Consider the following 12,775-nt stretch of genomic DNA (forward strand, 5'->3'; position numbering starts at 1 on the left):
CCCCCACCCGTTTCCCCCTCCAAGTGTAAGTACCTGGCTGTAACATTGCCTTGATGCCTATGGGTTTTGCAAACTAACGAATGTAAAAATAAATAATGAGTACTGGTATGGTGAAAGTGACACCGTTTTTGGTGGGAGCGTGAGCAGTGGTATATTGTAACCAATGTTTTGAGAATGTGTACAACAAGGTGACTCTTCTGTCCCTGGTTCTAGGCTGGACAGCTCCGGCCCGTAGTTGGATGGGGGCCCGGAGCGACATCGGCCTGCAAAGCGCACTGCAAATAACACAGCCAGCCTGGTTTGTGTCCATCACGGAACTACCGTTCTCCTAGGGAGTCCAATGTTACGCTGTTTAATCCACGTTCCGTGGTGACGTGGTATTGAACACAACATCCCTCTTCTTCCCCCATGACAACTATATACAAAATTGGCCTTCATCAACGTCTTTCACATGACATTCCCAGATGAACAGTCCTGGGGACCTTGGCGCCTGCCATGCTGCTGTCTCTGGGAAAGTGTTGGCCAGCTGGGCTTCCTCTGGGGCGAGGGCAGGTTGCTGCGCTCCTTCTTCCCAGCCATCTGGACCGGGGATGTGCCCCACTTCTTCATCTTGTATTTGATCCCCTTTGATTGTTTCTTCTCCTTCTGTCACCCTCCCATCTGGTTGTTCCAGGTTTCCTCTCCAGACTGTCACTGGGGTCCTCTTGAACCAGGATGCATTCCTGGTTATCGATTTGCTGCCTCATACAGCTGTTATCATGGTCCACTTCCGTCAGGTCACCGACCAATCCAGGTGGTGGTGTCAAAAGAGCTCAACAGTTTGGCTCCTGATGCGTGCCGGAGGACCAGTACCTGATCCCCAACTTTACTGTAGGATGCCCTGGCCCGTCGTTTGTTGCTCATCTGTTCATTTGATCGGACTCTCTTTGCATGTGCACACCGTTTGTCCAGTACCTTAATCTGTTTGCTGCGGTGGTCTGGTATAGATGAGTGTCGCACCGTCCCAAACATGAGGTCTGCCCGGGGGAGAGGGGTGTGGTGGGTGTTCAATTGATGCGTGGGGTGTTAGCCTGTCGATTCTGAGAAAATGGTATAGTTCACATTTAAACAGGCATTTTGGGCCTTTGCAATCCTGAGGACTTTGTTGATAGTCATTATGAAACGCTCATCGCCCTCATTTGCCTAGGGCCATCAAGGTGTGAGGAGGTGGTGGCGCATGTGGAGGACGTCCAGATACCTTGTGAATGCAACGCCTTGTAATGGGCGCCCCTTGTCAACTTTTATGGATTTGGGTAACCCATTTGTCGCGAATACCCTCAACAGTGCTGGCAGCACTGCTCTGTTGCCGTTGAAGGGATTACCTCCCCTTTCGCATAACGGGAGTAGTAATCGATGGCCACGAGGAGGTAGGTGCCTCTGTACGGCGTAGAAGTCCATGCTGACTGTCACCCATCGGGAGGTGCCCCTCGGGGCGGATTTATCGGTTCAGGTCTTGGTGGTGCACCTGGGGCTTGGCACAGGAGACATGACAACACAACTGCTTCCACTCTGGCATCTGTGGAACCCACACATGGCTACGTATTCGCGCCTTCATTCTGACGATGCCCTGATGAACCTCGTGCACAAGGGCAACAATCATGTCCTGCAAGCTGAGCGGCACTAAGATGTGTGTACCCTTCAGTACGAGTCCCTCGTTGTGAACCGTGCACACACCGGTCGGGAAGTCCTTTGCTGCTGTGGTGCGGTTGTTCTGCAAGAAGGAGTTCCACCTTCCTGCTAGGATTGTGTTCTTTACCAGGTCACAGCATGGGTCACTGTTCATTGCTTTCACCATATTAGGCAGACTGACTGCCGTTGGCTTCAATGCTTGAATGAGGCAGATGTGCTCTTCTGTCTCGGCTGACTCTTATTTCAGCTGCTGTGGTGGAGCCAGGATGCCTTGACAGGAAATGTGCCAGATTGTCTGGTCCTGCCTGGTATATATGAGGTCAAAATCATATTGTTGTAGCTGCAACAGCTGTTAGGGAGAATTCTCATACTATGGCTAATTTCCCTTACCTATAGAGTCCCCCAGCAGCTTTGCTGGATTTGAAGGGTTTGTTTCTTTTTACCTGCTAAGAGTGAGACTCTTTTTCCCACTCTTAGGCATTTCTGCTATGTGTGTTCTAGGCTATTTTTGTGTTTAATGCCTATGGGATTTTCTCTCCCCCATAGGAACCATCTTTATTCACGTGTTACACAGCACCCTCAGTGCAGTGACACAGGGGTGTCGTAGCGACCCCCAAACAAACTCCATACCCTGGGACCGACTACTGTCTCCCAGGGCATGTAAAGTCCCCAATGACTTTACTAGTCGATTTTTATCAACTTAACCAGTACAACCCATCTTACTATGGAGGTACTGGCAGGGGTTAATAGTTTTTGCCCTATGTTCATTTTCGAGGAGGTACCTTAAAGTCCCTCTCTGTAAAGTTTCTGGCTGGTGGCAGTGGTTACTACCGTAAATATTCGACCGCAAATATTTCCCTATGGGATTTTCCCATTGTTCGAGGCTACCACTTTTTCTGACAGCCTCTAACCTACCGCCGGTGCATTTTAAAATTAACTTTGCTCCGGTAGGTTTTATTTGCCAGAACTTTAATATAACTTCTTTCTCGTGTCTTTCTCTACGATCCTAACCCAGGTCGGGGATCCTTTGTTCGTCCGTTTGGCGGGCTGCTGCCCAGAAGCCCTCCTTCCGGCGCCACTGAGTCTGGGGTGGGTCCATTGTGTGGGAGGGGGGAGTAGGACCCCTTGACAGAGTTGCCGCACCATCTCAGGTCGCACTCTAACCTGATAGGCTGGAGGGTCTCCCGCCAAGAAGACCACTCCACTGTGTGAGTGACAGCTAGGCTGTATGAATGGGTCTCTTTCTGCATAAAAGCAGGGTCCTGAGGACTGGAAGGGCAAGACGTCGCCACTGGAACTACCGAACCGAAGAGGAGAGAAGCCAAAGACACCTGCAACGACTACCACCACCGTTGAAGCCCTGCTGCAGCGTCTCACCACTTTTCTCCACACAACAAGAGGAGACCTTCATCTGGAAGAGCCTTCTTCCCTTGAGCTGGTGGGGCCAACCAGTTTGCCAATCGCCTTCCCTAACCTGCTGTGGTCGAACCGCCAGTGCCCTGCACTTGGAGACCGGATAGCCAAGTAGCTATTGACCCGGACCGCGATTAAAAGGAGCGTACCTTTTAAACTTCGTTTGGCAGCACCACAGCTGGTTTCTTCCCTGGGTAGTGCAGTACCTCGAACCATCCTCCACGACGAGAGCCTCTCTTCCTCTGCTGGATCACCCGAACTGCAGGAACTACCAGGAACAACCGCCACCGCAGGAGCCACTTCACTTTTAAGATGCATTGTTCCGCCAGGCCGCCCTTTCTTCACGGTAGTGCTAAAGGTGTTTTAAATACTTTTCCTACCTGTTGGGTTGGCTGCCCCTCTCAACCTTGTCTTTCGCTTTCTGCATCCACCTTTTCAACATTTTTAACCAAAGACTTGACTGCAGCTACAAGAACATTTTGCTCTTGGGCCCTTGCCCTGTACCACTAACTCTGGCACAGGTCTACTGACTCTGGTCACATTTGTTAGATCTGCTTTCTCGAGATTGATTCTCCATTCAAACTGTGTGGTGCAACCCTTTCTTATAACTACCCTTTCCTTACCACTGCATAATCATTGTGAAATGCCATTTTGCTCAGTTTTCATTTGAAGTATTGCCTATACTGATGTACTGTCTTGCTGAACTGGTTCACAACTGATGGGAAGTGTTGCTAGGGGGTATAAGAACCTATTTCTAAATAACTTGTGTTTTCCCTCCCTTGTGAGAAATTGCTAGAGGATCCCTTTTGTGTAGTTGTCACTGTGCCGTTTTGCTCAGTTTTCACTCTGGTTCACTTGGTCTACAATTTATATAGGGAGTGTGTATATTTTTCTATTGACTTAATTTAACTTGCTTGATACATGTGTTTACTTAGAAGTGTATAAAATAAATATAGATCTACTTTTATACTACAAAGCTTTGGTTAGTGTTTCCTTGTGCCATAGCATAGTAGGCCTATTGTGTAAACCCTGAATACTGCTCATCCCCCTCTTGAGAGAAGTCTGACTGCTCAGCCACAACTACCAACTAAATCTTTGTGGTACATACTGATGCCAAAGGGGATTTATTGCTCTCACCTGTAGTCCTAATCTGGTGTAGTGCTCTCTAAGGGAACTGCACTGTATTCTGCTTAACAGCCACTTCCCAATCCTTGCCAGGGGTGAGGTGCCGAGCCAGTGAAAATGGGAATTAGCAGCTTGTGGTCAGTGTATGTCCTAAATTAAATTTCTGTCCGTACATGTATAGGTGGAAATGCCTGCACCCCCACGGAAAAGCAATGGCCTCTTTCTCGATGTGAAAGTAGCGTGTTCCGTGGTGGTCAGGGCCTGTGATGCATATGCTACCGGTTGAATCCCTCCCGTGGTGGAGTTTTGCACCAAAATGGCCCCAGTCCAACTTGGCTCACGTCCACATATAGTTCTGTTTGTAAGCAAGTGTTGTTATGCCATGGTGGTCCTGGAAGACAGGGACTCTGATGCCCTTGAATGCTTCTTGACAGGGTTTGCTCCACTCCCATTAGGCAGCCGACTTGGTTAGCGCTCGCAGTGGTTCTGAGATCGTGGCCAGGTTGTTAATAAATCTCCTGCACTACGTTGCCATCCTCAAGAAGCTGGGCACCTCGGTATGCCTGGTGGGTGCCTTGGCTCCTTTGATGTTGGCCACCTTGAGGGGGTCGGCTGACACGCCCTTGCTGTTGAACACATAGCCGAAAGAGGTCAGCTTTTCCTTGTGGAAATCGCCCTCGTCCTTGTGTATAGTTAGACAATCTTTGTCTAACCGGTCCAGGACCGCTGCTAGTCACTGCATGTGCTCCACTCTGTTTTTTTTGTGGATGAGGATGTCATCACTGACATTTAGGACCCCCAGGAGACCCTGTAAGACTGTTTGTATTGTCTGCTGGAAGACTTCAGCGGCAGAGGAGATGCTAAAGCTTAGCCTGTTGCATCTCCTCAGTCCCATGTGCGTTTAGAACATTATGATGTATTTCGAGTCTGTATGTAGTGAGCTGGATGTAGCCTGTGTTTAGGTAGATTTTTTAGAAGATTTTGGACCCTGTGAGGTCAGCAATGATCTCGTCCACCGCTGGGTTGATGTATCTCTCCCAGATGATGGCAGCATTCGGGAGATGCATGTCAATGCATATTCAGATCTTTCCTGGTTGTTTGGGCTTCTTAGTCATGAACATTGGAGAGACCCAGGGTGTGGGTCCTGTTTCTTCCTCAATTGCCGGTCAAGTGTCACAGCGAGTAGGACGCTCGCTTTGGCCCTGCTGGGATTCGAACCTGCGTTAGCAGGCTCTGCACGGATGTCAAATTCAGCCTTTCACCCTTCCGAGGTTGATAAATGAGCACCACACACCGTGGGTAATAATAAGTAGTGCTCAGATACCTGAGGGTTCGTAGCGCGATAGAAATGCGAAATAATTATTCTGACCTTTTCCAACTCGCGTAGTTCTTTCTCAACCAAATCCCTGATGTGGTATGGCATTCTCTGGTGTCGCACCGCCTGGGGCTGTGTAGTTGTGTCAATGTGTAACTTGACCATCACTTTGTCTTTGAGACACCCGATCCCCTGAAAGTTAGAGAGTTTTGCTAACAGGTCATGCATGTCATCGGTGTCCGTGACATTGCAGACAAATTTGATGAGCCCCAAAACTTCTGCTGAGCAGGCACGCAATGCCAGCGTCAACGACATATCTTTGATGGGATCTGTGTGCCTCTCTTCCTGCTGAGCGCCATGCAGAATCGCCCTACCATGGGTAAGGCTTTCCTACTGCTGTATGTATATAGCTCTGTGTTGGTGTTTGTCAGTGATGGCTGGGGCTTCATCTGTCGAAGTGTCTCAAAGGGCATAGCATTTACCGAGACTCCAGTACAGATGGTCATCGTTATGTCTTGCTCACCCACTTGTATGACGCATTGAGGTCTTCTCTTCCTCTTTGTTTGCCTCCCTCTTTGCTCTAGCGTGGATATCAGGTGGATCTTCGTTTTCCTTTTTCCAGGCTGTTGAGCTGCAATCGCTGCCATCATTCGGTCATCCTCATCTTCAATTCAGCCGATGAGGAGTTGTTCTAGGCCTCGACCTACTGTGCTTTGGCCTGTTTTTTCTTTGGTACGGTTGTTGGGACTGGTGGCCGTTGGTTCGCTTGGGTACCGGATGACCAGCATACCTCGGCATAGTGATCGAGGCAGCCGCATGCGCTGCACGATGTGCACTGTGTCAAGCAGTTTCATTTACCATGGTGTTGCCCGCCACACCACCCGCAGTTGTTCAGGCCTGGTATCTTTGTGTGCACTGTGGGTGCCTGGCTAGTCTCTGTGTCATCACCTCTTGGCTGTGGCTGATTGGTGATCAATGCAATCATGGTGCTGGTGTCAATTGGAGTTTCTGCAGGGTCGTGTTCATGTGGGCTGCCCAGGCGTGAGAGATCTCCGACGACCATATCCATGTATGAGGGGCACAGGGATGCCTTTCTCACTCAGGATTATTCTCTGTAGCTTTGCTGAGTGCATGCATACGATTGATGGCCTCGTGCCCGATTTCCTTGGCATGGTCCTCGAATTTGCAAGACAAGGTTAGTCGATGCAGTGGTGTGCGGTATGCATCGAGGGTTTCCGACTTGTTCTGTACCATTGTGCAGAAGGTGAATATTTCGTAGTCCAGCTTGAGTAGGGCATGAAATGGTTGATAAGGGTGTATTTTGCTGCTTCCCTGTATTACCCTGTTCACTTGGTAGCAAGTTGAAGATATGGAGTGTGTCGTCCCCCACGTTCAGCAGTAGACAGGATTACATCTTTCTCAGCGGGACCACATCCCTACAGTCCATGACCATCTCGAATTTCTGGATCCACAGTGCCCATCTGGGCCCAACAGACGATGGGTCATTGTATGGGTCAAACAGGGACATCACCATTCCCAATCTGCCCTGTCCATGTACTGGGGGTTGGGCCTGAAGGTCGGTGCCAGCCTGGCTGGTGTGAATGGGACTGGCGTGGCTGCCATCTTCAAGAATGTGCCATTGAATGTTCTATGGGTCGGAAGGGCTTTCTTGTGGGCAATACTGTGGTGTTAAGAATGTTATGGGGCAATGGGTTGTATGCTGTTTGCAAGAAGTGTTTCGTTGTATGAAGTGTGGCTACGTTTGTGATGCATGGAAGCAGTGAGCTGGTGAATGTGGGCAAAGGTCTAGGGGAACAGCAGCAACCATGCGATAAAGCAGAGCAATGGCATGAGTGAGCAGTGCACCCGCCTCACCTGTCCGCCTCTCTCCAGATGATGGGCTGATTATCAATGGGAGTTTGTGACTGTCCATGGAGCTGGAAGGTCCCTTGCCGAACTCCACGCAATGAGCGTATGTACTTTCTGTAGGACGTACGATCTTCGTTCCGCCTAAAGGAAATACAAGAACCAGGTGTGAGGCACACATCAAAGCATACAGAGATAGCGACATTTAAGAGTGCAGGAGTGGGACATTTGTTTAGAGGTGGAGGGATAGAAAAACAGGCGGGAGAGAGACTTGTGGAAAAAGTTGCAAATACTCCTGGAAACAAAGATTCTGGCGTGAGACACGCATGGTAGTAAGAGAGGCATAGGTAACTGCAAGCAGGCATGCAAAGTTGCACTGTTGATGTGACCTCTTGCAGCTGCAGGTCCCTCAGGAGGAAAAGAAGCCGCTGTCACATTTTACATTTAAGAGGACAATGCTGTAGATACTCAATCCAGATTGGTGGCGGCAAAAAATGAGCAATTTAACAACCCACCCCAAATAAGATGCACACATAATCTAATGGCCTCAATGTACAACAATGTCACTTTGACACTCAATGACAAGAAACAGGCGGTTTAGCAATAACAATTCTTTTTATTTAAATTATAGAAAGACTGATTCCAAGATGGCCCCACATTTAAAGAGAATCACACCAGTGGTGCGGCGTCCGCCCCACTGTCCTGGGAAGGCAGTTGTAGAGCTGGTGGGGGTTTCCCTAGGACCCGGCATGGCAGTAACACCAAGTCCCCCGACCAGGGGCACAGGGCCTTCATGGGTGAGGCGGGGCAGCTGGTTGGCCCTGCACCCGGCAAATCGTGGAGGAGTCCACTGAAGACTGGCAGAGTACTGAGGAGAGAATCGAAGATCCGGGGTCAGCCCTCAGGGGAAGGCCTCTCTGCCCGTGCTGCAGCCCCGGCGCACAATTTCTTGGGCCAGTGCAGTTGGCCGTAGGCTGTGCCCCACATCAGTGCTGAATTTCAAGGACTCTGGTGGTGGCCCTCCTTCCCTCTTTACTCTCATGCGCATCAGGCTGCTCCCTGAGAGTGGACGCCGCCCAGCTACCAGACAATTTGGATGGGCTCTGCGGCGAGAGCAGATGCCGTGGAAGAAGGGCCCTACAAACAGGGCAGTGAACTCGACAGCCGGGGAACATCAGGAACACGCCCCATGGTGAGCTGCCTGGCACCATTGAGAAGCGTACAAATATAGCATAGTTCCTCTGAGAGCACAAACCCCAGGACCTCCCTGGTGGAGATCTAGCTTCATGCACTATGGGTGAGTGTGGGATCCGGCGCTACTCTACCCGAGGGGGCCCCCCCTTTTAGAGGGTTTGACCAAGGGAACAGGAGGCGGCAACCCACAGGCGGAGGTGAGAGACCCCTGTGAAAAACCACCAGACATAACCAATGGGTATAGCTCCTCCTTCAGGAATATCAAAGAGGACGGACTGAGGGTGCTGCCGTCACTGGAGACAATCTATGCCGGGAACCAAAAAGAAATATACTCTACCCGGAAGCCCCAAACCCTACCCGCAAAAGACAACTTGCTGCAAGACATCTGGGCTAGAAACACCAGGGCTCATCGCTCCAGCACTGACACACCAAATTATGCAATAGCAGGGGAGCCGGAGTCCAGCTCAAACATGGCGGAGCCAAAGAAGACCTTGAAAGAGGCTTCCAAGATTTTCAAGGGACATTTACTGTCTCGTTCCAAACGCAGTTTACTACCTTCACGACAGAGATTAAACAGATGGTAACAGAGTTAAAAAAAGATCTGACATCACTGGGAGAGAGGACGGATGCAAACGAAAAGGAAATTCAGGAACAAATCCAGGACAATAAGCAATTGGACAAAGTAATGGAACACTCAGCTAGAACCACTCACAAACTTGAAATACAGTGTGAGGATCTGGAAAACAGGTCCCGGAGGTCGAACATATGCATCAGAAATATCCCTGAATTGATTGGAGACCCTAAACTAAAGGACACAATCACACTCATATTCAGAGACCTCCTTGGGAAAGATGAGGAGGTTGAGATTCCTCTAGACAGGGTCCATAGAGCAGGCCTGAGGTGATCCGAGCCAGCAGCACGCCCTAGAGATGTACTGGACGCATGCGCACAGTACCCTCAGAAGAACAGATCCTCAAGGCAGCCTGACAATCGGAACAAATCTCTACTGCTCAGGAATACAACTATCAAGACCTCTCTCAATTTACACTCCAAAAACGCAGATATATTACACTGTGGTGAAGGCACTACAAACACGAAAGATAAAATATAAGGGGAGATTCGTATTTGGCTTAACATTTACACTTTAGGGCAGACAAGAGTCACCTCACGTGAAGGGATTGAGTTGCTCCACATTGAAGAAGGGGACCTTCGGCCGAGAACGATGGAAGATTCGCATCCTCTCAATCTGGTAAGCCCAAGGGAATGGCAAAGAGTGGAACGAGGAGGGAAACGAGGCAAAGGTAAACATTGGGGACTCTGGAATCCCTGTCTTAAAGGCCCGAACTATCGAAACAACACTGGAGTACACGGAATGGAAGGATACCAACTGTGGTAAGTGCTACAGTAGTTTCTACTTTGCAGGGACAGAGATCGCTGCCTTGGATTCCACAGAGTGGAGGGGGTGGGGGGTGGTTTTGGGATACCCCCAAGTTTGCCCTGGTGAAATTGGTTATCCACTGCTGAGGGCCTGCGTCCAAATACTCACTAGGTACTGTGGTTCACACCAGGGGAGGCGGAAGGCTATACTCAGTTATGTAAGGGGTTTGTGGGAAGGGGAAAGGGGTAAGAGGGCTGTAACTGGGGTTTGGGAAATGGGGAGGTCCGCACAAGATTAGCAAAGAGGTATGCTAGGATTAAAGTCAGTGGGCATGGGGGTCGGGTTCATCTCACTCAAAGATTCACATTCAAGCGTTTATTGCTTAATATCCAGGGGTTAAACACACCATTGAAACATAGGAAGCTAGAAGGGTTCTTAGCCCGTCACCAACCAGATATGCTGGCACTCCAGGAGACCCATGTTAGGCAACAAGACAAAAATAGGCTTCCAATCAGGCCTTCCCTGCGAATTATACAAGTGAATGCACAGGGAAAGGGGGCAGGAGTACTCATAGCGATCAAGGCAGGCATCCAAGCCAACATTATTAACACATGGGTGGACAGAGAAGGGAGGATTTTGTTCATCACTGTAGAAATTGGGGCAACAACACTTACAGTAGCTACGATCTCTGCGCCCAACACAGGTCAGGAGGGTTCCTTAAGAGCAACTCTTACTGAACTAGAGGCATTTACCAAAGGGGGAACAGCTGGTACTGGGGAACTCTAACCTGGCCTGGGATCCTCAGCAAGACAGAAGCTCCAACACTCAATACGGTCACCCCCCCCCCCAAATTTCAAAACCTAAAAGGTGAAACTTGAACAACTGGCACTGAACAATGTTTGGCCATCCCTGAAGGGGAAGGAGAAGGGGTATACTCATTCACAAGTCCACAGATCGCTCTCACGCATCGATTACATCTGGTCCTCCACTACGTTGCTGGGTAATATAATGAACGTTAAGAACCATCCGATAGCACTTTCAGACCATGCACCGATCGCTGTACAATTTAGCCTCCCACAACCAAAACGGGGGGTGGGGGCAGGGTGGGTTGGTCCTTGACATGTCCCACTGATCTTTTTAATTATACCATTGTTAGGGATAAATTAGAAGGGAAGATTTTATAGAGTTCTTTAACATTAACGCAACTGAGGAGATGGCAGAAAACAGTATGGGACGCATTTAAAGCAACCTTTCGTGGAGAGCCGATAGTGGAGTGGACTCTTCGACAGAAACAAAGGGGGTGCATTGCAATCCAAACTCGAAGATGAGCTGAAGCAGACTATGAACAAAATGGAAACGGACCCTGGGACCACTAATAGAAAGGCATACAGGAACATAAGGGGTACACTGAATCTTCTGCAATTGAAAAAAGCTGAGAGAAGCCTCTTGTATTTAAAGTAGAAATACTATGTGAAAGCCAACAAAGCAGATTGCCTACTGGTTAGACAGCTTAGACAAAAAAATTGCATCCCAAATCATCCAGGGAATTCAAGACCCTTTGGGGTAGACTGTCACTACTCCCCCCCCCCCCACCCACCCCTAAATCCCCACACAATTAGACTTTTTATTCCACCCTCTACCAGTCGGACTTACCGGACTCTACATTGCAAAATGAGTACCTACAATCGGTCGGGCTCACAGTAATTACCGCACAGGAACAAGAGACGCTAGAGTAAGAGATCACCATAGAGGAGGTATTGCAGGTCATTCGGATTCTCCCTCTGAATAAATCCCCAGGCCCAACGGCTACCGAGCCGTATTCTTCAAAACATTCTGATCTATACTGACCCCTAGACTAGCCAGACTAACTCTTTCAGGGATAGCAACAGTATTTCTCCCACGATGGAAGAGCCAAAAGTGATACTCTTCCCAAAACCCAACAAGGACCAGTCTAGTAGTGAGTCATACCGCCCGATTGCCCTGATAAATCTCAATGCCAAAATATACACGAAAGTCATAGCCAAGAGGCTGGAGGACATTCTGCCCTCTCGGATTCATCTGGGTCAGACATGGTTTATAAAACAGCAAAAAACCCACAACATCATTAGAAGAACATGTCACCTTTAGAACATTTCCAAGAAAAAACGTTCCGCTGTGTTTCTATCGCTAGACGCGGAAAAAGCGCTCCATATAGAGTGGAATGAACCTTCTTGGTACGCACCCTAGTTGCAATGGAGTTTGGTCCTAACTTTATCGACACAATTCATGTGAACTACAAAGATCCAAAAGTTAGGTTGCTTATAAACGGCCAAATATCTTCACCGATCACACTGCACCATGGCACCAAACAGGGTTGTCCCCCATCGCCTCTCTTATATGCCCTACACTTAGAACCCCAGCTAACTAAAATCAGACAAGCAGGCATGATTCAAGGGATTCCATTTGGGGGAGACATACATAAAATCATGGCTTATGCAGACGACATGCTCCTCGCAGTTATAGACCTTGAGATCTCACTGCTGGCAGTCATGAAGGATTTGGAGTCATTTGGAAAGCTAGCGGGTCTAAAAATAGGTTTTACAAAATCGGAAATTTAAAATCTCTCTCTCATCATATCAGAAGTGGCTTGCGTGACGGTAAAAACGCCATTCGGGTGCTCCTAGGGGGAAATCAAACTGTTAGAGTGCAGTTAACAAGTACACTAGAGGGGCTATATAAGGCACATTTACCTCCCCTACTGGAAGAGCTTAAGCAACAGCTGTCAAAATGGGGTCCACTCTCGGTTTACTGGCTAGGGCGGATCAATTGCGTGAAAA

General features: G+C 49.0%; 1 protein-coding gene across 1 annotated transcript in view; it reads right to left on the minus strand.

Moving 5' to 3' along the window:
• QSOX1 (quiescin sulfhydryl oxidase 1) overlaps positions 1-12,775 on the minus strand; it is a 735,474-nt gene that overhangs the window by 244,716 nt on the left and 477,983 nt on the right. The window contains exon 7 of the mRNA XM_069641454.1: positions 7,397-7,531. Within this exon, the coding sequence (XP_069497555.1) occupies positions 7,397-7,531 (135 nt within the window). The remainder of the gene's footprint in view (positions 1-7,396; positions 7,532-12,775) is intronic.

The sequence above is a fragment of the Ambystoma mexicanum genome, chromosome 1q (genome assembly GCF_040938575.1).
Source record: "Ambystoma mexicanum isolate Mex_15411 chromosome 1q, UKY_AmexF1_1, whole genome shotgun sequence".
Taxonomy (NCBI): domain Eukaryota; kingdom Metazoa; phylum Chordata; class Amphibia; order Caudata; family Ambystomatidae; genus Ambystoma; species Ambystoma mexicanum.